The sequence below is a fragment of the Rhinolophus ferrumequinum genome, chromosome 19 (genome assembly GCF_004115265.2).
Source record: "Rhinolophus ferrumequinum isolate MPI-CBG mRhiFer1 chromosome 19, mRhiFer1_v1.p, whole genome shotgun sequence".
Taxonomy (NCBI): domain Eukaryota; kingdom Metazoa; phylum Chordata; class Mammalia; order Chiroptera; family Rhinolophidae; genus Rhinolophus; species Rhinolophus ferrumequinum.
The window spans coordinates 1,068,890-1,095,737 of NC_046302.1; the positions used below are offsets into that span (position 1 = coordinate 1,068,890).

A 26,848-nucleotide genomic window follows, 5' to 3' on the forward strand; every position below is an offset into this window, starting at 1 on the left:
ATAATTATAGTACTCAATAGTTTTACAGTTTGCTATCACTTTCAAATAAAGACATAAATATACTGGATCCTTAAAACAACCCTCTGAGGTAGGAAGAACAGTTGTTATCATTCCGCTCCTCAGAATCATGCCTCTATTCACTCACATCGGTTGAGCATTATGCAAATGGCACTGGGCTGAATGCTTTCATAGACATCACCCCGCTTAATCCTCATAGTAATAATGTGAGGAACAAAACAATCATTTTAGATATAGGGAAAGTGAGGCACAGAGAGGTTAAATGACTGGGTCACATGTTAAGTAAATGGCAGAATGAGTCCAGAGCTCTTCTCTTTGTTACCCAAAGTACTATTCCAGATCACTGTCCTTTCCACTATGCTGGACATCCCAAGGATGACCTCCACCATCCCTCAGCAGGGACAATGACTACTCTGTCATATGTCACCACTGGTCTTTCAGAAACACAACAACAGAAGATGGAGCCCAGTGATACCCACCTACTGGGACAGGAAAGGGAGGACAAACCTTTATGGTTGCTCTGCTCAGTCCTGTTTTGCCTCAGTTTCAGAGTTACCTAAACACAGGTCATTGGTCCTACACCCTCTTCACAAGGCTTGTCAAGTCTGTTCACCACCTGATTCACATCTTAAATAACAACTCACATTCTTACTTAAATACATTTATTATAAAACACAATTTTATATTACTATCTAAATGGAAAACTGGTATCACTTGCCACAAATAAAAGGCACAGTAGAAGCCCTAGCATCAGCAGGCACTTCCAGGACATCCTTTAGCCGATGGTCTCCACTCCCTCCACTCTACAAAACCTGTGCCTGAAACCTGGTCCACTGAATGCCCACACCGGAGAGGTGGCTTCCGGCTTGCAGGTCATGCTCAAGAGTCTAGTACATCCTGCACTTTTGTCTTCACCAGCTGACTTTTATGCTGAACACGAGACACACTGGTTATGCCATAAACTTGGTAATGCCAATTCTAAGTGTTACCTTGACTTAGTATCATGAAACAATAAGAAAGTAACTGTTTCTATGAGAACTAAATTACATTCTCTAGAAAGATGTGATAAAGGCAAATTTCTTTAAAAAACCAGTTTTACTAACAATTGTCACCCCAATAAATTTAAAAAATAAAATTAAAAAAAAATAAAAATAATAAAAACCAGTTTTAAATTAGATGTGGATAAGAAAAGCATAAAAGAGGTGACGTCATAGGAATGGCGGCAGCAGGGCGCACTTTCTGAGTTCTCCTCCGGATCTTGTTGCAAACGGGAACTATAACCCATCAAAGAAATTTTCGCTCACCACACAATATAGTGGGAAGATTCGTGGATTACTTGAAGCTAAGAAATTCTTGAAGGGACGCTAACTGGACGGAGCAAGGAAAGGAAAAAGAGGAGCAGCGTGAGAGGGCCCGGCCGGCAGCGGCGGGAGAGCACAGCCCCCAGCGGAGCCTCGGCTGGCGGGGGCGAAAACCGAAAACCACTGAGCCAGGCATGCACGGGATCCCAGGCGGAGCGGAGAGCGCAGAGACCGGGGGTAGGCTCTTTCCCTGCGTCCCACGGCTGATTTCTCCCGCCGGGAAGGTGGCGCGCCCTGCGGCGGACGGGGGGCGCAGTCTCCATACCTGGGCCCCCCCCCCCCCCCCCGCTCTTCTAATCCTACCCCGCCCTTCCAGAGACTGGGTCTGGAAACCGCGGTGGAGCCCCGCTGTGCCAGGCACGCACGGGAGCGGAGAGCGCAGAGACGGGGGGGTGGGCTCTTTCCCTGCGTCCCACGGCTGATTTCTCCAGCCGGGAAGGCGGCGCGCCCTGCGGCGGACGGGGGGCGCAGTCTCCATACCTAGGCCCCTCCCCCGCCCCGCTCTTCCAATCTTACCCCGCCCTTCCAGAGACTTAAACCGGCCCCTGAACCGAGGAGTGGTATCTAAGGCTCACGCTTCGGGAAGCCTGACGGGCAGCCCTGACCCAGGCAGACTGGGCAGTGTGTGTGATTTTGGCTGCGCTAGGAGAGAAGAGACGCCTCCACCCCTAGCCACCACCTTTTCTGGCCTGCGGGAAGAGGGCAACGCACGGCTGGGCTGGGAGAGTGAAGACCCCTCCATCTCCAGCCCCCACCCTTCCTGGCTTGCCTAGGGTGGGGTGGGTGCAGCTGCCGAGACACACCCGGAGATCAGCAGTGAGGCAGGCGCAGCTCTGGGCTTTCAGCAGATCAGAAATCTCCCGCCCGCACTCACACACACACACTGAAGAGGTGCCTTAAGACTCAAGAGTTTTGGTCACGTATCTGGTGGTGCTACTCTCAGTGTGCATTTGTGCAGGCAAGGGCAGAAACTGCACTGACATTGTAAAAACTATCACCCAGACCCCTCAGGCCCACGCTTTTAAGTCTGCAGTCCCAAAGTCTCTCTGGGCACCAGGTGACCGGCTCTGCCTGCGCAATAAGCAGGGGGCTCCTTGGTACAGCAGAGAACAACATGGACATTGCTTGGTGGGCTTAGGCCGAGACTGTCGCTGCTTTTTGTATTGCTTTGTTTTCTCTTGTTTTGCTTTGTCTTTATATCTTTGATATCTTTGTCTCTGTCGAGTGGGGTTATCAGGTGGTTTTGCATGTGAACGTATTTGGTATTTTTCTTTGTTGTTGTTGTTGCTGTTGTGCTTGGTGATTTGCTTTGTTCTGAAACTGCCCTGCCGGGGCCCAGCTAGTGAGGCACGGTTAGCAGATCAGAAATCTCCCGCCAGCACCCATACACACACACTGAAGGAGTGCCCTAGGACTCTGGAGCTCTGGACAAAGGACTGGTGGTGCTCCTCTCGGTGTGCATACGTGCGGACAAGGGCAGAAGCTGCACTGACTTTGTGGAGACTATCATCCAGACCCCTCAGGCCCACGCTTTTAAGTCTGCAGTCCCAAAGTCTCTCTGAGCACCAGGTGACCGGCTCTGCCTGCGCAATAAGCAGGGGGCTCTTTGGTACAGCAGAGGACAACCTGGTCATTGCTTGGTGGGCTCAGGCCGAGACGGTCGCTGCTTTTTGTTTTGCTTTGTTTTGCTTTGCTTGGTTTTGTTTTGCTTTGTCTTGTATCTTTGATATCTTTGCCTGTGTCGAGCGGGGGTTATCGGCTGTTGTTGTTTTTTTTTTTTTTTTTTTTTTTTTTTCCTCTTTGCTGTTATCGTTGCTGCTGTGCTTGGTGATTTGCCTTGTTCTGGGACTTCCCTGCCGGGGCCCAGCTTGGGTGGCACGGGACTCGGCATACCCGGGGGCCAACTCCAGACCAAATCGGAGTGCAGCCGGGTTTGACCTGCAGGTCACACACCTAGAGGGGGTTCTCGGCAGGCTCTGGAGCCCATAGAGGCCAAATCACATTGGGGTGGTCAACCCTCATGCAGCAGAGTGCCCTGCGGGGGGCAGAGCCAAGTCTCACGGCAGGTCAGCCCAGGAGTTGACCCCACCTGCTCATTAGCGGGAAGCAATTAAAGATCTTCTTGAACGGGACAGTGTACACAACACAAGACTCACCTTTGGAGCACACGCAGAGGAGGACGACGTGGTGCGAGTCAAATATAAAGGACACATACTACATAAGATAACCTAGCAAGAACTAAGAACTCTAGGGGATCTACCTAATATATCAAAATAAACACAGTCAGCCAGAATGGGGAAACAAAGATACACGTCCCAAATAAAAGAACAGAAGAAGCTTCCACAACTGGAACCAAATGAAGCAGACGTAACCAACCTCTCAGAGACAGAGGTCAGAACACTGGTGATAAGAATGTTTAAGGAGCTTAGAGAAGACATAAAGAAGGATGTAGAAATCATAACAAACGAGCTTAGAGAAAACATAAAGAAGGATGTAGAAATCATAACGAAAAACCAGTTGGAACTAAAGAACACAATTACCGAAATTAAGAACTCACTTGAAGGAATTACCAGCAGGCTAGATGAAGCAGAAGATCGAATCAGCGACTTAGAAGACAAGGTAGCAGAGATCACCCAAACGGAACAACAAAAAGAAAAAAGAATAAAAAACAATGAAGATGGCCTAAGAGACCTCTGGGATAACATCAAGCGCAACAACATGCGCATCATAGGAATACCAGAAGGTGAAGAGAGCAAGCAAGGGATTGAGAACATATTTGAAGTAATAATGTCTGAAAACTTCCCCAACCTGATGAAGGAAACCAACATACAAGCCCAGGAAGTGCAGAGAGTTCCAACCAGGATTAACCCAAACAGGTCCACACCAAGACACATTATAGTTAAAATGGCAAAGCTTAAAGACAAAGAGAGAATCCTAAAAGCAACAAGAGAAAGACGGAGGGTTACATACAAGGGAACTCCCATAAGACTATCAAATGATTGTTCTACAGAAACATTGAAGGCCAGGAGGGAGTGGCAGGAGATACTTAAAGTGATGGAAAACAAAGGCCTACAACCTAGATTGCTTTATCCAGCAAGGCTATCATTTAAAGTTGATGGAGAGATAAAGAGCTTTCCAGAAAAAAATAAGCTAAAGGAATTTATTACCACCAAGCCAGCATTGCAAGAAATACTAAAAGGACTTCTGTAAATAGAAGAAAGATCAAAACAACCTAACTCCAAATTTAAAAATGGCAATATCTATGTACCTATCAATAATCGCTTTAAATGTAAATGGATTAAATGCTCCAATCAAAAGACATAGGGTGGCTGACTGGATAAGACAGCAAGACCCTTGTATATGCTGTATACAAGAGACTCACCTCAGAACAAAAGACACACACAGGCTGAAAGTGAAGGGTTGGAGTAAGATATTTCATGCAAATGGAAACGAGAAAAAAGCTGGAGTTGCAATACTTATTTCTGACAAAATAGACTTTAAAATGAAGAACATACTAAAAGATAAAGATGGGCACTATATAATAATAAAGGGATCGATCCGACAAGAGGACATAACCCTAGTAAACATCTATGCACCCAACATAGGAGCACCTAAATATATAAAACAGGTACTGACTGACATAAAGGCAGAGATCAACAGTAACACTATTATAGTCGGGGACTTCAACACACCTCTGACCACAAGGGACAGGTCTTCCAGACAGAAAATCAATATGGAAACAACAGCCTTAAATGATACATTGGACCACTTGGATTTAATCGATATTTTCAGAACATTTCACCCCAATGCTGCAAAATACACCTTCTTCTCAAGCGCACATGGAACATTTTCCAAGATAGATCATATGTTAGGCCACAAAACAAGTCTTGATAAATTTAAGAAAATTGAAATCATACCAATTTTCTTCTCTGATCACAATGCTATGAAATTAGAAATGAACTACAGGAAAAAAACTGGAAGACACACCAATTCATGGAGGCTGAATAACTTATTACTAAATAATGAATGGGTCAAGCAGGAGATCAAGGAAGAAATCAAAAGATATCTCGAGATAAATGAAAATGAAAACACGACGACCCAAAATCTATGGGATGCCGCGAAAGCAGTCCTAAGAGGGAAATTCATAGCTTTGCAGGCCTACCTAAAGAAACAAGACACATCACTAATCAACAGTTTATCTTCACATTTAAGGGATTGGGAAAAAGAACAGCAAAATAAGCCCAAAGGGAACACAAGGAAGGAGATAATAAAGATCAGAGCAGAAATAAATGAAATAGAAACCAGAAAAACAATACAAAAGGTCAATGAATCCAAGAGTTGGTTCTTAGAGAAGATAAACAAAATCGACAAACCTTTAGCCAGACTCATTAAAAAAAAGAGAGAGAGGACCCAAATTAATAAAATCAGAAACGAAAGAGGAGAAGTGACAACGGACACTGCAGAAATACAAAGAGTTTTAAGAAGTTACTATGAGCAACTATATGCCAACAAATTTGACAATTTGGAAGAAATGGACAATTTTCTAGAGGCGTACAACCTTCCAAGGCTAACTCAAGAAGAAACAGAAAACCTGAATAGACTGATTACCACCACGGAAATTGAATCAGTAATCAACAGTCTCCCAACAAACAAAAGCCCTGGACCAGATGGCTTTACAGGTGAATTTTACAAAGCGTTCAAAAAAGAATTATCACCAATTCTCCTCAAGCTCTTCCAAAAAATCCAGAAGGAGGGAAGACTCCCAAACACTTTTTACGAAGCCACTATCACCCTGATCCCAAAATCAGACAAAGACACCACAAAAAAAGAAAACTACAGGCCGATATCTTTAATGAACATAGATGCAAAAATCCTCAACAAAATATTAGCAAACAGAATTCAGCAATACATTAAAAAGATCATTCACCACGATCAAGTGGGATTCATCCCTGGTATGCAGGGGTGGTTCAACATCCGCAAATCTATTAATGTGATACACCACATTAACAAAATGAAAAATAAAAATCACATGATCATATCAATAGATGCAGAAAAAGCATTTGATAAAATCCAACAGCCATTTATGATAAAAACCGTTAAGAAAGTGGGAATAGAGGGATCTTATCTCAACATAATAAAGGCCATATATGACAAACCCACAGCTAACATCATACTCAATGGGGAAAAGCTAAAACCATTCCCCCTAAGATCAGGAACAAGGCAAGGATGCCCACTATCTCCGCTTCTATTCAACATAGTTCTGGAAGTTCTTGCCACAGCAATCAGACAAGAAAAAGAAATAAAAGGTATCCAGATTGGTAAGGAGGAAGTAAAGTTATCATTGTATGCAGATGATATGATACTATATATAGAGAACCCTAAAGACTCCACCAAGAAGCTATTAGAGCTGATAGATGAATTTAGTAAAGTGGCAGGATACAAAATTAATATTCCGAAATCAGTTGCATTTGTATATACCAATAATAAAACATCAGAAGGAGAAATTAAAAAAACAATCCCATTTACAATCGCTCCAAAGACTATAAAATACCTGGGAATAAATTTAACCAAAGAAGTAAAAGATCTATACTCAGAAAATTATAAGACACTGATGAAAGGAATGAAGGAAGATATAAATAGATGGAAACACATATCATGTTCATGGATAGGAAGAATTAATATAGTTAAAATGTCCATACTGCCTAAGGCAATATACATATTCAATGCAATTCCTATCAAACTGCCAACGTCGTTTTTCACAGAAATAGAACATATAATCCTACAATTTATATGGGACCATAAAAGACCCCGAATAGCAAAGGCAATCTTGAGAAATAAGAACAAAGTGGGAGGTATAACAATACCTGACTTCAAATTATACTACAAGGCTATAGTAATCAAAACAGCATGGTACTGGCATAAAAACAGACACATAGATCAATGGAACAGAATAGAGAGTCCAGAAATAAATCCACGCCTATATGGCCATTTAATCTACGACAATGGAAGCAAGAATGTACGATGGAGTAATGACAGTCTATTCAATAAATGGTGCTGGGAAACCTGGACAGACACATGCAAAAAAATGAAGTTGGACCACCTCCTTACACCATATACAAAAATAAATTCAAAATGGCTTAAAGACTTAAATGTAAGGTCTGAAACCATAAAATACCTAGAAGAAAATATAGGAAGAAACTTCTCAGACATTACCCGGAGTAAGATTTTTACTGATATACACCCTCGCGCGAGGGAACTAAGAGAAAAAATAAACATGTGGGATTATATCAAACTAAAAAGTTTTTTCACAGCAAAGGAAACCATCAATAAAACAACAAGGGATCCTACTGAATGGGAAAAGATATTTGCCAATGATATATCTGATAAGGGATTAATATCACAAATCTATGGAAAACTTACTCAACCCAACTCCAAAAAAACAAACGATCCAATTAAAAAATGGGCAGAGGACTTGAAGAGACATTTTTCTGAAAAGGACATACAGATGGCAAACAGACATATGAAGAAATGCTCAATCTCACTAACCATCAGAGAAATGCAAATAAAAACCACAATGAGATACCACCTCACCCCAGTCAGAATGGCTATCATCAATAAATCAACAAACAACAAGTGCTGGCGCGGATGTGGAGAAAAGGGAACGCTTGTGCACTGTTGGTGGGATTGCAGACTGGTGCAGCCGCTATGGAAAACAGTATGGAGGTATCTCAAAATTCTGAAAATGGAACTACCTTATGATCCAGTAATTCCACTCCTAGGTATCTATCCGGAGAAATCCAGAACTTCAATTCAAAAATCTCTATGCACTCCTATGTTTATTGCAGCACTATACACAATAGCTAAGACATGGAAACAACCAAAATGCCCATCGGTAGATGACTGGATTAAGAAACTGTGGTACATTTATACAATGGAGTATTATGCAGCCATAAAGAAGAAAGAAATCTTACCATTTGCAACAACATGGATGGGCTTAGAGAACATTATGTTAAGTGAAATAAGTCAGACAGAGAAAGATAAGTACCATATGATCTCACTTATTTGCGGATTCTAAAGAAAAGAATAAGTGAATGAACTAATCAGAAACAGTTTGGGAGACAATGAGGAAAAACTGAGGGTTGCTAGATGGGCGGGGGGGGGGGGGGGTGGGGGGGGGGGTGAGGGGATTGGAGGGCAGTCGGTGACCACAGGATGGCCACGGGGTTTGAAAATTAATCTGGGGAACGTAATTTGGTGGTTACCAGAGCGTAAGGGGGTTGGGGGGTGGGGGATGAGGGTGAGGGGGATCAAATGTATGGTGATGGAAGGGGAGCTGACTCTGGGTGGTGAACACACAGTGTGATTTATGGATGATGTGATACAGAATTGCACAACTGAAATCTATGTAATTCTACTAACAATTGTCACCCCAATAAATTAAAAATAAATTAAAAAAAAAAAAAAAAGAAAAGCATAAAAGACTTCAGGGGAAGTTGTGAAAACAGAAAGAAAAACTCAGAGAGCCGGTCAGTGTCCTCATACTGGAAGAAAAGATGGACTGTGCAGAACATTTTCCAGTAAGTGACAGATGGAACAAAGTCATGGAGTTCCTGTGATGAGTACCAGAGCAAAGAGAAGCTATCTGCTGCTCACAACCTCACAACAGAATTAAAGTCATTTATTGAGGTTTTCTCAAAGAAATTTACCTGGAGAACACTTCTAAAACACTAGTGGAACTACTCTAACTTATAAGACGCTACCGAGAGAAACAATCTCACACGCACACTCACACTCACACACACACACACACACACACACACACACACACGAAACCAACATGATGTACCTGAACAGGAAAAAAAGCCAAGATGATGACAGTGGCTGCCTAAGGTATTACAAATGGAACTCACAAATTACCACTTTTTGTTACTGTCAAAGCAAGAAACCCAAGAGCTTTTAAAAACATAAATTCCAAGCAAGAAGAAAATATAGAATATAGCTTACTTTGCTGAATTCAGACCAAACGAATTAATGATAACATGGATGATGAGTTCTAATCTGTGTGAAATTGAAATTATAGATGATGCAGAAATCATACATGCCTCGAAAGAACAACAAAAAGAGGAGACAGCGCTGAATTTAGAATGCAGAACTGCTCTTAAAGCCAAGATGCCACAGATGAGCCTAGACCAACTGCCAACATGTGGGAGGGGAAGCATAATGCTGAGAACATTATATGTCCCCCCATAACAATTTACATTATTGATATTATTAAGTAAACACGCATGTATATGTTTTAAGTTAAAATATTGTTTCAGGTATCAATGTGTCATTTTTTATGATTCTCTGTTTTAAGGGATTTTTAATTAACCAATCACAGTCCCCTTTAAGAAATCTACTGTAGCTAAAAAATAAACACAAAGAATACAAAAGAAGGCTCTTAACTAAAAGAAGCTAGATGTAATTCCTTGCTGAAGGCTCTGAACCTGGTTAAAAAGTCAGGGAGAATCTGAAGACATGACAGCACCAAGTTGATACATTTTTCTGACCACATTAAAAGAGATTTAAGGATAACTGCGAAGGATTAACTTCCTCAAATAACTCCATGCTTTTTTTTCAATTTTTTTTATAGAGTCAAAATACACGTAACCATGTTTATGTGTACAGTTCACTGGTACTAACTACATTCACACTGTTGTGTAACCATCACCATGATCCACCACCATAGCTCTTTTCATCTTGTAAAACTGAAAATCCATGCTCATTCAATAGTAACTCCCCATGTTCCCAGCCCTCTGCTCCCGGCAACCGCAACTCTACACTTTATCTCTATGATTTTTGCTACTCTAAGTATCTCATGTAAGTGGAATCATAAACTATTTGTCTTCTTATGACTGTCTTATTTCACTTAGCAAGATGCCCTCTAGGCCCACACATGTTGTAGCATGTATCAGAATTCCCTCCATTTTTAAGGCTAAATAACACCACATTTTGCTTATCCATTCATCCATTGATGGACACCTGAGTTCCTTCCATCTTTTGGCTATTGTAAATAATGCTACTATGAACATGGATGTACAAATATTTCTTGAGCACCCTGCTTTCAATTCTTTTGGGTAAATACCTAGAAGTGGAATACCTGCATGGTAATTCTGTTTTTAATTTTTTGAGGAATCTCTATACTGTTATCCATGGTGGCTGCACCATTTTACATTCCTAACAACAGTGTAGAAGAGTTCCAATTTCTCCACTTCTCCACGAACACTTGTTATTTTCTTGTTTTTTGATAATAGCCATCCAAATGGGTGTGAGGTGGTATCCCACTGTACTCTTGATTTACATTTTCCTAATGCTTAGTGATGTTGGCAGTTTTGGTCATTTGTATATATTCATTGGAAAAATGTCTATTTAAGATCTTCCCATTTCAAAATTACGTCATTAGATTTTTTTGTTCTTCAGTTTTAAGGAGTTCTCTGTGTATTCTGATTATCAGATATGCTTTATAAACATTTTCTCCCATTCTATGGGTTGGCTGCCTTTTTTCTCTATTAATATTGTTTTTTGATGCAAATATTTTTTCTTTTTCCTTTTATTTTTTAAGAGGGCGCAGCTCACAGTGGCACATGTGGGGATCGAACTAGCAACTTTGGTGCTACTAGCACGATGCTCTAACCAACTGAGCTAACTGGCCACCCCGATGCATAAATTTTTAAATGTTCGTAAAGTCCAATTTTCTTTTGTTGCCTGCACTTTTAGTATATCTAAATCATTGCTATGACATTGCTAAATCCAATGTCATGAAGTTTTTGCCTGATATTTTCTTCTGCGAGTTTTATAGTTTTAGGTCTTACATTTAGTTTTCTGCACTAACTTTCGTAGATGGTGTTAGATAAGGGTCCAACTTTATTTTTTTGCATGTGTATTTTACCCAGCTCCATTTGTTGAAAGACTGTCCTTCTCCCCTGAATGGTCTTGGCCCCCTTGTCAAAACTCATTTGACGATAAACGAGGTCTGACAATTACGTTCACGAATTCATCCTAGAAAAAGTGCTACATACCTCATTACTGAATATTACTACGGTCACCTTGGAAGTACTCCCCTTGGGAAGCTATGCACCAATGCCAGCGTGTAGTCTACCCTTCAAAGCAATTTTGGAACTCTTTTTCTGGAACGGCCATCAGAGCTGTCATCGTGTTACGCTTGATGTCCTGCATGTCATCAAAATGTCTTCCTTTCAATACTTCTTTTATCTTCGGGTAAGGAAAGAAGTCATGGGGGGCCAGTTCAGGTGAGTAGGGATGGTATTCCAATACAGTTATTTGTTTACTGGCTAAACTCCCTCAGAGACAGTGCCGTGTGAGCTGGTGCATTGTCGTGATGCAAGAGCCATGAATTATTGGTGAAAGTTCAGGTTGTTTTCATCTAACTTTTTCACACAGCCTTTTCAGCACTTCCAAATAGTAAACTTGGTTAACTGTCCAAGTAGTAAAAATTCATAATGAATAATTCCTCTGATATCAGAAAAGGTTAGCAACATCGTTTTGACTCTTGATTTGGACTGACAGAACTTTTTTCGTTGTGGAGAATTAGCTGACTTCCATTGTGCTCTTGGACATTTTGTTTCAGGATCGTATTGGTACACCCATGCTTCATCACCAGTGATAACACGACCTGAAACATCGTCTTGCCTCTCCAAAAGGTCCTGGCAAACTTCGACTCTCCTTTGCTTTTGTTCGTCAGTGAGCTCCTTCAGGACCATTTTTGCACACAACTTTCTCATGCCAAGATTTTCAGTTAAGATTTTCCTAATTGTTTCTCTATTGATGTCTACTTGGTCTGCTATGCTTCTCAGTCAGCCAAGGATTTTGATGCACAATTCGACGAATTTTTGCAATGTTTTCTTCAGTTCTGCTCATTACTGGCCACCCTGACTTCTCTTCATCAGTGACGCGTTTGTCTCCCTTCAGAAAAACATTTAATCCATTTGTACACTGTTGTTTTCTTCATGGCATTATCCCCATAAATTTGGACTAACAAGTCCCTGATTTCACTTCTACTCTTGCTAAGTTCAATAAGAAATTTAATGTTTGCTCATTGCTCTAATTCAAGCTCAGACATTCCCACAACAGCACACAAAAACACAGAATAATGAATGCCACTCAGCAAGACACCACCACATGTTGACACGAACACAGCTGTGAGACACTGATACACCAAGTTTATGCAACCTTATGGAGCTTGTTTGCACAGTGCTGCAATGTAAGTGCACAGTGGAAAATTCGCAAACTTAATTGTCAGACCTCATATGAGAGGGTTTATTTCTGAGTTCCCTATTCTATTGATCTACATGTGTCTCTTTATGCCAGTACCAAACTCTTTTTATTACTGTAGCTTTGAAGTAAGATTTGAAATTAGGAAGTGTGAATTCTCCAGTTTTGTTCATCTTTTTCATGAATATTTTGGCTATTTGGGGAAATTTGAGACTCCATGTGAATTTTAGGATGGTTTTGTCTACTGCAAAAAACGTGATTGAAATTTTGATGAGAATTATGTTGACTCTGTTGATTGGTTGGGGTATTACTGACTTTTTAACAATATTAAGTCTTCCAATCTATGAATATGGGATATGTTTCCATTTATTTTTCTTCTTTAATTTCTTTCAGCAATGTTTTGTGGTTTTCATTAGTAAGTCTTTTACCTCCTTAGTTAATGCCTAAGTATTTTATTCTTTTTGATGTTATTGTAAATGGAACATAATTTCCTTTTCAGATTGTTGATTGTTTGTGTAGAGAAATGCGATGAATTTTTGCATGTTGACTTTGTATCTTGCTATTTTGCTGAATTCATATATTAGTTCTAATCAGTTTTTTTGTGGAATATTTAGGTTTTACTACATATAAGATTATATCATCTGTGAACAGAGATAATTTTACTTCTTCCTTTCCAATGTGGATGCTTTTATTTCCTTTTCTTGCTTAATTATTCTGGTTGGAACTTCCAATACTGTGTTGAATAGAAGTGGCAAAAGTAAGCATCCTTGACTTGTTCCTGATCTTAGAGGAAAAATTTTCAGTCTTTCATCACTGAGTATGTTTGCTATGGGTTTTTCATGTATGGCTTTTATTATGTTGAGGTAGTTTCCTTTTCTTCCTAGTTTTCTGAGTGGTTTTATCATGAAAGGATGTTGAATTTTGTCAGATGCTTTTTCTGCATCAGCTGAGATGATCATGTGGGGTTTCCCTCCCTTCATTCTGTTATTGTGGTGTATTATATTAAATGATTTTTGTATGTTTAACCATTTTTGCATTCCAGGAATAAATCCCATTTGGTTTTGCTCTATGATCCTTTTAGTATGCTGCTGAATTAAATTTGCTAGTATGTTGTTGAAGGTTTTTAAATCAATATTCATAAGTGATTTTGGTCTGTACTTTTCTTGTAGTGTCTTTGTCTGGCTTTGGTATCAAGGTAATGCTGACCTCATAGAATGAGTTAGTAAGTGTTACCTCCTCTTCAGGTTTTTGGAAAAGTTTAAGAAGGACTGGTGTTAGTTCTTTAAATGTTAGAATTCACCAGTGAAGTCATCAGGTCCAGAGCTTTTCTTTTTCAGGAGATTTTTAATTACTAATGGAATCTCTTTAATAGTCATAGGTCTACTCAGATTGTCTATTTCTTTGTGACAGTCTTGGTAGGTTTTGTGTTTCTAAGAGTTTGTTCATTTCATCTACATTATCCAAGTTGTTGGCATACAACTGTTCATAGTACTCTCTTATGATCCTTTTTATTTCTGTAGAATTAGTAGCATTGTCACCATTTTCATGTCTCTTTTTTAATTATTTTTTTATTTTTCAATTACAGTTGCCATATGATATTATATTAGTTTCAGGTATACAACATAGTGATTAGACATTGATATAATTTACAAAGTGGTCACCCCAATAAATCAATTATCCATATGACAACATACATAGTTATTACAAATTATGCTATACTTCACATCTTCATGACTATTTTGTAACTACCAATTTGTACTTCTTAACCCCTTCCCTTTTCATCCATCTCTGCAACCCCCCTCCCATCTGGCAACCATAAGTTTTTTCTCTGTATCTATGTGTTTCTGTTTTGTTCATTTATTTTGTTCTTTAGACTCCACATGTACGTGATATCCTATGGTATTTGTCTTTCTCTGTCTGACTTATTTCACTTAGTATAATAACTTCTAGGTCCATCCATGTTGTTGTACCCATTTTCATTTTCTGATTTTAGTAATTTGAATCTTCTCTCTTTTATTCTTAGTCCATCTGGTTAGTGATTTGTCAATTTTGTTGATCTTTTCAAAGAATCGACTTTTGGTTTCATTGATTTTCTCTATATTTTTTCTATTCTCTATTTCATTTATTTCTGTTCTCATCTTTATTATTAACTTCCTTCTGCTACCTATGGTTTAATTTGTTCTTTCTCTAGTTCCTTAAGTTATAAAGTTAGGTTGTTGATTTGAGATCTTTCTTATTTTTCAATGTAAGAATTTATAACTATAAATTCCCCCACACCCTTTAACACTGCTTTCACTGTGTCCCATAAATTTGGTATGTTATGTTTTCAGTATCATTAACTCTGTATTTTATAACTTCCCTTGTGATTTCTTCTTTGATCCATTGGTTGTTTAAATGTGTGTTTCTAATTTCCACAAATTTGTGTATTTTCCAATTTTACTTCTGTTACTGATTTCTAACTTCATCCTGTTGTGGTCAGAAAAGATACTTTGCATGATAAGTATCTTTTTAAATCTAGTGAGATCTGCATTTTGAAGAATGTGTATGCTACTGTCACGTAGACTACTCTGTACATGTCTGTTACATCAAGTTCACTTATTGTATCGTTCACGTCCTCTATTTCCCTCCTTATCTTCTGTCTGGTTGCTTTATCCATTATTGTGAGTACAGTATTGAAATCTCCAACTCCTGTTGTGGAATTATTTCTACCTTCAATTCTGTCAGTTTTGCTTCATATATTTTGATGATCTGTCATTAGGTAAGTAAATGTTTAAAACTGTTGTTATATCTTCTTGCTATATTGAACCTTTTCAAAGTCAATTTTGCCTTACTACAGTGACTCTGCTCTCTTTTGGTTATTATTTGCATGGAATATCTTTTTGAATCTCTTTGTGTCTTTGGATCTAAAGTGAGCCTCTAGTAGACAGCATATAGTTGGATCGTATGTTGTTGTCCAATCTGCCAATCTTTGCACTTTAATTGTAGAGCATAAGCAATATACATTTAAAGAAATTACTAATAAGGAGGGAATTTCTTCTGTCATTGTGCTATTTGTTTTCTATATGCTTTATAGCTTTTTTGTCTCTCATTTCCTGCATTACTGTCTTCTGTGTTTAGTTGATTTTTGTAGTGAAATATTTAATTGCTCTTATTTAGTTTTGTACACATTCTATAGCTATTTTCTTTGTGATTAGCATAGAGATTAAATTTAGCATCCTAAAGTTATAACACTCTAATTTAAAGTTATACCAGCTTAATTTCAATAACATGAAAAACTGCTCCTATAAAGCTGACCAATCCCTTTCTGTTGTTCATGCCACGAAATTACATCTTTACATACTGCATATCCCAAAACACAAATTAATAATTATTTTAAATGCATTAGTCTCTTCAATTATGTAGAAAACAAAATGTGGAGTTATGAACCAAAGTTACAATAATACTAGCTTTCAGACAAATAATTTTTTCATTTTTGTATGTATTAGTCTCTTAAATCACGTAGAAAAAAAACATGGAATTACAATTGCTGTTACAAAAATACTAGCTTTTATAATTGCCCATGTATTTACCTTTATTGAGATCTTTATTTCATCACAGGGCTTCCAGTTACTATCTAGGTTCCTTTCATTTCACTTTGCAGGACTCTCCTGAGCAGGGCAGGTCTTTCTCTTTGCACAGCAGGTCTAGTAGTATGTACTCCCTCAGCTTTTGTTTATCTGAGAATGTCTTAATTTTTCCCTCACTTTTCAAGGACAGTTTGGCTGGATATAGGATTCTTGGTTGACTTTCTTTTTCTTTTACCACTTTGACTATATGGGCCCTTTGACTACTGACTACCTTCTGGCCTCCATAGTTTCTGATGCAAAATCTGCTCATTATATTAATGAGGCTCCCTGATGTGTGACGAGTCACTTCTCATTGCTTTCAAGATTTTGTCTTTGTCTTTTGAAAATTTCATTATAATGTGTCTTAGTGTAGGTTTCTGAGTTCATTTTACTTGAAGTTCATTGATTTTCTTGCATGTTTATATTTCATCAAATTTGGGAAGTTTTCAGCCATTATTTCTTCAAATATTCTCTCCGCCCCTTTATTTCGCTCATCTCCTCCTGGGACTCCCATGATGTGTATGTTAGTCCACTAGATGGTAACCCACAGGTCCCTTAGGTTCTGTTCACTTTTTTTCAATATTTTTTCTTTCTGTTCCTAAGACTTGATAATTTCCATTTTCCTATCTTCAAGTTTGCCAACTCTTCCCTCTGTGTACTCACCTCTGCTTTTGAATCCCTGTAGTGAATTTTTAATTTCAGGTATTATACTTTTCAGCTCCAGAGTTTCTTTTTAGGTTTTCTATCTCTTTACTGAATTTCCATTGTGTTCATACATTGTTTTCTTCACTTTCTCCACATTTTTCTCTAGTTCTTTTAGTTGTTTAAAGTCTTTGTCTAGTATATCTGCCATCAGGTCTTTTTCAGGGACAGTTTCTATTGATTTTTCCCCTTTTTGATTGGTCCATATTTTCCCGCTTCTTTATATGACTTGTTACTTTTTTGTTAAAAACTGAACATTTGAGTCTAACAATATGGTAACTCTGGAGATCAGATTCTTCTTCTTCCCCAGGATTTCCAGGTTTTTTGGTTATTGTTTTGTGTTTTGATTGTAGGTTGCCCCTGTGCTGAGAATCAGCCTAAGTTGTAACGTAAGGTCTTCTCAGGTCTTATCTGAGCCCTTACCTGAGCATGTGTGGGCACTTTGTAATTTTCCCCATAAAGGCAATTGTTTCTGAATGTCCTAGTCTTTATATCTGACTCCTGAAAATGGAAAAAGAGAAAAATTGAAGGAGGAGGGAAAAAAGGGTGATGGTCCTTTATATCCTCAGAATTCAGTTCAGCTGAGGAGAAGGGGCTTGACATAACATGGGGGATATGCAAGAACAATGGCTGCCTGCCTCCTTGTCTGCACCTCTGTGATCAGATGCGGCAATCAGTGATCAGAGCACAGATCTCTGATATTTTGAGGACAGGGTCATTTTTGCCCACTCTGGCTCCCACGAGTTATGCACAAGCTGCTCCAGGAACACCTGAATAGGTGTCTAACACTTGCTTAAGGATGGGGGTAGGGGATAGGTAGTTGTTACTGTGTTAAGAGCTTAAATTGATGGAAATTAACTGCAATTTGCCATCTAAGCCTTCCTTTGGAAGTTGCAAGCCTTCAATAAACTCCAGAGTTCAAAACGGTTTTTATCAGACAGATTCTACCAGTGAAACTGCTGTCTAGGTGGGGAGACAGATTCCTGGTGCTTCCTATTCTGCCATTTTCTCAGGATCCTTTCCTTGAATTTTTTTGTCATACCCAAGTACAAATCTAGACTTCTCTTGTCTGATATGTGGTCACTCTGAGTAATATTGCCTTGTTCATCTTCCTTAAGACCTTCAGCCATTCCCGCACATTTCCCCACTGTGGCTCCCAATGTGAAGCAGGACAAAGGACTCAGTCCAAGAACAGGAAACAGAAGGGAAGTGTTCAAGAAAGAATCTACTGCCACCTGGTCTACCTGCCATGTCTAAAGGAAACCCCCAATTAACCATAAAGCTTTCCAAAATTCAATTATTTTTGTAACAAAACCCTTTTGGGCAATGTATTGTAATAATACATTAAGGCATGTGGGGCTGGGTGTCTGGTCTTTTCCCAGGCTCAAGAGAAGCTGGCCTTGTTGATTTTCTGAACATGCTACATACTGGGGCACCCTGGCTTCAGGTAGCAAAAAGATAGTTCAGCAGTCCCTGGGGTACAAGAGTCCCCTCCTGTCTCCAGGTTCAGAACCAGACTGGTATCTGGGTTCTAGGAGCACAAGGGGCTCCAACCAGAGATGTCAAGAGCCCTGAGCCCAGTCGCACAGCTAAGCAGTGCAGGCAGAAGCTGACCTGAAGCAAATACTTCTCCTGTTCCCAGCACCCCACCACCTCCTCCAGACTCCCCGTGCAGTATGATACATAATGGATAAGCTGGGCCCAGAGATGCTGACTACGCATGTAGGTTAACCTTTGTCAACTCACAGAAATGATCTCCGATAAGCAAAAAACAAAAAACAAAAAGTGTGTGTGCATGTGTGTGCGTGTGTGATGTATGTGTATAACTCCTGTAAAAGATGTAAACAAACAGTATAAGTTTTAGGTTTGAAATAGTAAAATTCAAAATAGCCAATATCGGGCTGACCCGGTGGCTCAGGCGGTTAGAGCTCCATGCTCCTAACTCCGAAGGCTGCCAGTTCGATTCCCACATGGGCCAGTGGGCTCTCAACCACAAGATTGCCAGTTCAATTCCTCAAGTCCCGCAAGGGATGGTGGGCAGCACCCCCTGCAACTAAGATTGAACACGGCACCTTGGGCTGAGCTGCTGCTGAGCTGCCGGATGGCTCAGTTGGTTGGAGCGCATCCTCTCAATCACAAGGTTGCCAGTTCAATTCCTCGAGTCCCACAAGGGATGGTGGGCTGTGCCCCCTGCAACTAGCAATGGCAACTGGACCTGGAACTGAGCTGCGCCCTCCACAACTAAGACTGAAAGGACAACAACTTGAAGCTGAACTAAGATTGAAAGGACAACTTGACTTGGAAAAAAAAAGTCCTGGAAGTACACACTCTTCCCCAATAAAGTCCTGTTCTCCTTCCCCAATAAAATCTTTAAAAAAAAAAAAAAGCCAATATCTGTTATGCCTTATTTCTCTCACCAATCAAGCCAGCTATAAAATCTACCCCTGGATCCAACTGATTGTATATGGGAATCCCTAGTACAGTGCCAAGCACACAGGAGGTGGTCCACATGTTACCATTATTACTAAGCACCTACTATGTGTCAGGCTCCATATCAAATGCCCCCTTATTAACAAATGCTATGAGGCTGAACTTATCAACTTCCATTTTACAGAGGAAGAAATATCAACTCAGAGAGATAAACTAAGATAATCTAAGACTACACAGCTAGTCACACACATAGCCAGTATGGAATGCACACCTTGTAAGAGTCTCCTCAGCAGCAGCCAAATTACTTAAGATTTGGCATTCCACCCAATCCTAAGGAGGAAGGCAAGGGCAAGGAAGCCCCCGTGGACTCTAAGCACAGTCTTAGCTAAAACAAAAACAACAAGAAGTGTTTAAAAAGCAGGAGGAAACACAGAGGGAGACTGGAAGGAAGATGCATCAAGGATAATGTCAGATGACAATATTTAGTGGAAAAATAAATAAAACAGCCTAGAACACAGAACAGTGTCAAAGTTGTGATAACAATTACCTCAAATCATGTACATGAAGGAAAGACTGACAAGAATCCTAGGGGAAAACACTTTAATTTGATGCATTGAGAAAATTGTGGATACCTTTTTATCTCCTAATTTGATTTCTGTTAACATTGATAAATGCTTATGCAAAAGTAATTTTAAATGCTTTCAGAGATAAAGAAATCACAAAGAATATCAATAGTTTGGCTACATAAAAATTAGAAACTTCTCTTATGTCAAAAAAGCAACTAAAATGGAAAGACAATAAATGCTGAAGACTTATTTGTAGTAAAAATGATAGGTAAAGGGTTAATTAATAATATCTTTATTAATATTAAACACTCCTGAAAATGAAAAAGAAAGCACTAAAACTGCAAAAAGGCAATAGACAAATACATGGGCATTATTCAAAGAAACACATAAAAACACAACTGTTTAACATACTTAAGGGAAAATGCTCAATCTCACCAGTAACTAAAGAATCACACATTAAAACAAGAGTGAAATACCATTTTGGTCCTACTAAGTTTCAAATATATTTTAAAATGAGAAATCAAAGTTAGCTGCTAACACCTGTGTAAAACAGGACTCCTTTTGGAAAAAAATAGGATAATGTATACTAAAAGGTCTAAAAGGGTTCATGCCTTTTGATCCAGTAATCTCACACCCGGGATCTCTCATGAGAGAAAAAAATTGAAAATACAAAGTTTAATGATGGTCAAAGGGTTATTTATTTATAAAAAAATGAAGTCAGTTGAAAGGGTTAACAACAGTGATGGTTACATAAAGAACTGCTATGTAAAATATTAAAATCATAAATCAAAAGTGTAAATACCTCATGATTATAATTATGTTTAAAAGGGGAGAATTGAATGCAGCAAAATTACAAGGTATAAGATCAACACGCAAAAATCAGTTGTTTCTATATATAAGCAAAAACAATCCAAAAAGGAAATTAAGAAAGCAATTACATTTATAATAGCATCTAAAAGAATTAAACACTTAGAAATAAATCTAACCAAGGACGTGAAAGACTAATACACTGAAAACTACAAAACACTGAAAGAAATTAAAGAAGATCTAAATAAATGGAAAAGCATTCAGCTTCATGGATTGGAAGACTTCGTATGTTCATACTATCTAAAGCAATGTATGGATTCAGTGCAATCCCTATTAAAATTCCAGTAACAATTTTTTGTAGAAATGGAAAAGCAGATCCTCAAATTCACATGGGAATTGCAATGGGCCTCAAATAGCCAAAATGATCTTGAAAAACAAGCTAAATCAGAAGACTCAACTTCCTTACTCTGAAACTTACTACTAAGGTACAGTAAACAAAGCAATGTGGTACTGGCATAGGGACAGACATATAGGCCAATGGAACAGAATAGAATAGAGAAGCCAGAAAAAAACCAATTGATTTTTGGGGAAAAGACAGTCTTTTCAACAAATGGTGCTGGGAAACCTGTATACCTACATGCAAAAGAATCGAGTTGGGCACTTAACCTATACTACATGAGGTATGATCAAACAATACGGTCAATGTTTAAATAAAAAAAAATTATTGCACTAGAAGACACATTGCCATTAATCCCCCTCAAAATACACCCCCTTGCTTCGAACTCAATTATCCCACCATTCTTGCCACTTTCTGAAGCAGTTCTGGAAGTCCTCTTTCGTGAGTGTCTTTAATTATGCTCTCATGGCTGCCTCCATGTCCTGAATCATTGACTTTGGGGAAGAGCCAGAAGTCGCACAGTGCCAGATCTGGTGCATAGGTGAATGAGGACACATCGTAACGTTTTTACTTGACAGAAATTGCTGTGCCAGAAACGATGTGTGACACGAAGTGTCATGATGGAGGATGATTTATGGCACACTTTAAAACACACCTTCTCTCAACCGTAGCTCATACCCGACTGACTGCACCAAACAAGTTGAAAATTGTCACACACTGTTACTAAGGTTCGATGTACCACTTCCCGTATGGAAGATCCCTGCCTTTCCATTGGATGGCACCCGGCAGTAGCATTCACCATATTTTCTAATCACAATGGTAAAGGCTCCATGTTACACATCACTTCTGGTATGGCAATTTCTGTCAAATAAAAACATGACGGTGTGTCCTTATCCACCTTATTCACCAGATCTGGCATAGTGTGACTTCTGGTTCTTCCCCAAAGTCAAAATGACCATGAAAGGTCAACGTTTTCAATTGATTCAGGACACTGAGGCAACCAATACAGCGCAACTAAAGACACTCATGAAAAAGGACTTCCAAAACTGCTTCAGAAAGTGCCAAGAACGATGGGATAAGTGTGTTCGAAGCTGGGGGAAGTATTTTGAGGGGGATTAATAGCAATATCTTTTATTGTAATAATTTTTTTAAATTTAAATAGTCACCATATTTTTTTTTATCACACCTTATAAAAATTAACTAATAATGGATCAAAGACCTAAACTTAAGAGCTAACCCTATAAAATTCTTAGGGAAAAAACCACTGAAGAAACTCTTCATGATATTGGATTTGGCAACAATTTCATGGATATGACACCAAAACCACAGGCAACAAAAGAAAAAATATGTAAATTGGATTTCATCAAAATTAAAAACTTTCGTTCATCCATGGATACTATCAAGAAAGTGAAAATACAACCTACAGAATGGAAGTGAACACCTGCAAACCATATATCTGACAAGGGATTAATGGCCAGAATATATAAAAAACACCTACAACTCAACAACAACATGATTAATATATGGGCAAAGGACTTGAATAGACATTTCTCCAAAGCAGATATAGAAATGGCCAATAAGAACATGAAAAGATCTCAACATCATTAGTTATTAGGGAAATGCAAGTCAAAACCACAATGAGATACCACTTCATACCAATACATATTAGGATAACTATTTTAAAAAGGAAAGTGTTGAGAAGAATGTGGAGAAGTTGGAACTCTTGTGCATAACCACTGTGAGAAACAGTTTGGTGATTCCTCAAAAAGTTAAACATAGAATTACCATATGACCCAGCAATTCTACTCCTGGGTATATACCGAAAGGAACTGAAAGCAAGGACGCGAATAGATTTTTGTACATTGGTGTTCATAGCAGCATTATTCACAATAGCTCATAGCAGCATTATTCACAATAATCAAAAGAAAACAACCCAAGTATCCGTCAATAGATGAATGAATAAACAAAATATGGTATAACACACAACAGAATATTATTCAGCTATTAAAAGAAGTGAAATTCTGACACATGCAACAACACAGATGGACCTTGAAAGCAAGTGAAATAAGCCAGACAGAGAAGGCCAAATATTGTATGATTCCATTTATATAAGGTACCTAGAATAGGCAAATTCATATAGACAGAAAGCAGAATAAAGGTTACCAGGGGTTAGGGGAGGGGGCAGAGAAGGCGAGTTACTTTTTATAAGGACAGAGTTTATGCTGGGAATCATGAAAAAGTTTTAGATGTAGACAGTGGTGGTGGGTACACACCCTTGTGAAACCATTTAATGCCACTGAATTGTACATTTTCAAAGTTAAAATAATAAATATTACATTATGTATATTTTACTATAATTTAAAAAATAGAGGAAAAGTGGCGAAGGGGAGGGATGTAATACTATTCATACTGAAAAGTATACATAGTATACCAAAATGTCTGTAGCTGCTATTTTGAGAAAAGGAATCTTTGGATGGTCTCCTCTTTCTTTTAATCACTTTTTTCTATTTTCCTAATTTTCTTTCAATTACTCTTAGGATAGGAAAAAAACAAGTTCTATGTTTTAACAGTTTTTAGGTTTTGATCATACATAGTTCACCAGTCCAAATTTTTCCTTTCCATAGAAAGTTTCTTCACATTTGGACCAGCATTTACAAAGGATTTACTTAACAAGGGACCATAACAAAAGGAAAGAGTCACTTAAAATGATTTAAAGAAGTTCTCTGTTGCACAAAGGTAAGAACTAATGTGCTCTTAAGAGGCAGTCCGCTTTGGTCTGGCCACAGGCCCATGGGGCCCACTAACTACAACCCATCAGGGCAGCAAGCCTTTCCTTTATCTGAGTGTCTATCCCAGCCCTCTGCGTGCTGAATGAGGAGAGGAAAAGGTTCAAAGAGCCTTTCGGATGGGCCCCTTCAGATGGACAATTTCCTCTGGATGTGGTGATAGAATCCACAATCTGACCTTCAACCAATAAATTAATAGAATGATAATTTAAACATGCAAGCGAGAATTTTCCTTAAATTTAACTAATTGAAATTACATTAATTCACCCTTAAAAGTACCCTAAGCCATTCCCAGAAGGTCCTGTTTATACAGCAAATGATAGTGACACTGTGCTGGGTTTTTATGCAGGAGTCTGAAGGACCTGTTCTTCCCTTTCTGACAAAAAAATAAAATGGCAGGGAGATCAAATAACTCACTAAAAAGAAAGATATAATTTTTTATCTTTCTTTTTACAGTCTCATATCCACTTCCGTTGAGAATAACAAAGTCTGAATTCTTATGCAACACTTATCTAAATGTGTCGATTTTATCAGATTGATGAATTTTGCTAACAAAAGGCAGCGCTAGGAAATCTTTTATGACATATTTGGCCCATTCACAAGGCTGGAGCTTTAATTTAACCAACTTGAGAATTCTGAGGGAGAGCTGCAGGTGTTGGATCTGGGGGAAAAAAAAAAATCATAGATGGGAAGGCATATCAATCTTTATGACAGGGAAACAAAAACACTCTCTTCTTGCTTGCCCTCCACATGCAGGAGAAGGAGAGATGGAAGTAGCAGGATATTGTCTTGGGATGCATAGCACAGAGGAAGTATCACTGTCTCCCAGTGACCACTATTTATTATTGACCAAAAGGCAGTGGCCCAGAAAGGAACAGAGGAATTGATAGAACAATGAGGTTTGCCAACTGCGTGCTCAACAAGGACATTTTCTCATTTTCTCGACCACATCAGAATTAGTCATTCCCTTGACCACGTGAGCAACCAGGTGGCTTCTGTCCAATAGACCCCACACTCTCCCACCCCCACCCGCCCAGTACAACTACTACCTTCCTGCCCACATGGAACTCTCCTATCAGAATGCGCTGACTCTAATCAGAGCCAATAGTCTGACAAGGCCTGTTGATTCTCCTGTTCAAGATCTCCCCACATCACCATCCCTTCCTTCCACTACTTCAACTCAGAGCCACCCTTTTCTCCCTGGAAAAACCACCACCACCACCACTTCTCCCTGTCTGTATCCAGACCCTCCTGGCCACGCCATCCTTCCACCTGAGCCAGTCATCTCTGAATGGGACGGAAACCTCTTTCAGTCACTCCCTTGCACAAAATTCTTTTACAATTCTCTACTTTCCACAAGATGAAATTGTAAAATCCTTAGCATTGAAATACTGCAAAAGTCTTTTTGTGTTACAGCCTTTCAGTCTCCCCTCAACAACGTCCACTGGTCCATCCATCTGTCTGTCCATCCAATTTTATAAGCCTCTGTGACAGAAACATCCTGTCATTCACCAGAACTCATATCCCCTTTTGATGACCCAGTTGCAGCTAAACAGACAGTGAGGGGACATATTCCCTGGCTAAATGAGCAGGTAGGACAGAGTCATCACCAACGGACTCTCAGTGGGAAGGGTATGCCCCTTCAGGTCCAGGATCTGCATACTGGACCTGCCTATAAATGTGAAGAGCAGGGCCTGTGCCTGCTTTGACCGCACACACCCTAAGATGTGTAAGGTGTGTAAGGACACACCCTTCAGTGCAGGGCCAGCAAGACAGAGGCAACCGGGATTTCTGAACACTGTGTAGAGCAGAACCACCCACCCACTGCTCATGTTAGGAAATTACCTGAAAAATCAACTCCTTGCTTCTTTATGTCTCTGTACTTTTTGGCCTCTTGCAAGAGCACCTTAGACTTTTTACCCATCATGTAAGCAAGCAAGGACCAGATGAGATCTTATTTACTAGCACCCGAGGCTAGCAACTACCTGTCCAATCAATCCATGTATGCCCCGAAGCCTGCTTGTGTATGTGAACCTTCCTCTCATTGGCAAACCTACTTGGTGCTCTCTAGGGTCTTCTGCATTTTCTTGGTCATTTTATCAATCGCTGCCTGCCTCTTCCCTTCAGCCAAGAGGTCTATCTTGTTCAGCACTACAACCAGCTTCTGGCAGGCAATCTGCCCGATCACAAGGCACTCCGCTGACTGGGTTTGCATCCCCTTGGTCACATCGATGACCAGCATCATCAGATCAATGATCTGGGCCCCTGGGGGAAGAGAAGATAAGGTTAGAAAGGGAAAGGGGGGAGATGAGCTCAGAAAGCTGCCCAACGCCTGAGGTCAAGTAAAACCGGTCAAACTAAAAGTATTAAAAGTGGATGGTGGGCCAGTCAGGTGGCTCAGGTGGTTGGAACGCTGTGCTCCTAACGCTGAGGTCCCCAATTGGATTCCCACTTGGGCCAGTGAGCTGCGCCCTCCACAGCTAAGATTGTAAACAACAGCTCTCCTTGGAGCTTGGCTGCCGCAAACAGCCAGAAGTTGGCGTGAGCTGCCGTGGGCTACTGTGTTCCGCCATGAGTAGCCAGTAGCCAGCGTGACTGGCCGGCAGCCAGCGTAAGTCACCAGCAGCCAGCGTGAGCTGCTGTGTGCTGCCGTGGGCTGCTGTGTCCTGCCATGGACTACCGCATGCTGCCATGAGTGGCCGGTGGCCAGCGTGAGTGGCCGGCAGCCATTGTGAGCAGCCAGCAGCCAGCGAGCGCTGCCGTGGGCTGCTGTGAGCAGCTGACCGACAACTGGCAACCGACTGCCTCAGCCGGGGGAGCGCAAGGCTCATAATACCACATGGGCCAGGGAGCTGTGTCCTACACAACTAGACTGAGAAACAACAGCTTGAAATGGAGTGCCGGG

General features: G+C 39.8%; 1 protein-coding gene across 4 annotated transcripts in view; it reads right to left on the reverse strand.

Moving 5' to 3' along the window:
* The window catches only part of EEFSEC (eukaryotic elongation factor, selenocysteine-tRNA specific), a 286,027-nt gene that overhangs the window by 153,856 nt on the left and 105,323 nt on the right, over positions 1-26,848 (reverse strand). For all 4 annotated transcript variants that reach the window (XM_033087205.1, XM_033087202.1, XM_033087206.1 and 1 more), the window contains exon 2: positions 26,001-26,208. In XM_033087205.1, coding sequence (XP_032943096.1) covers positions 26,001-26,208 — 208 coding nt within the window. The remainder of the gene's footprint in view (positions 1-26,000; positions 26,209-26,848) is intronic.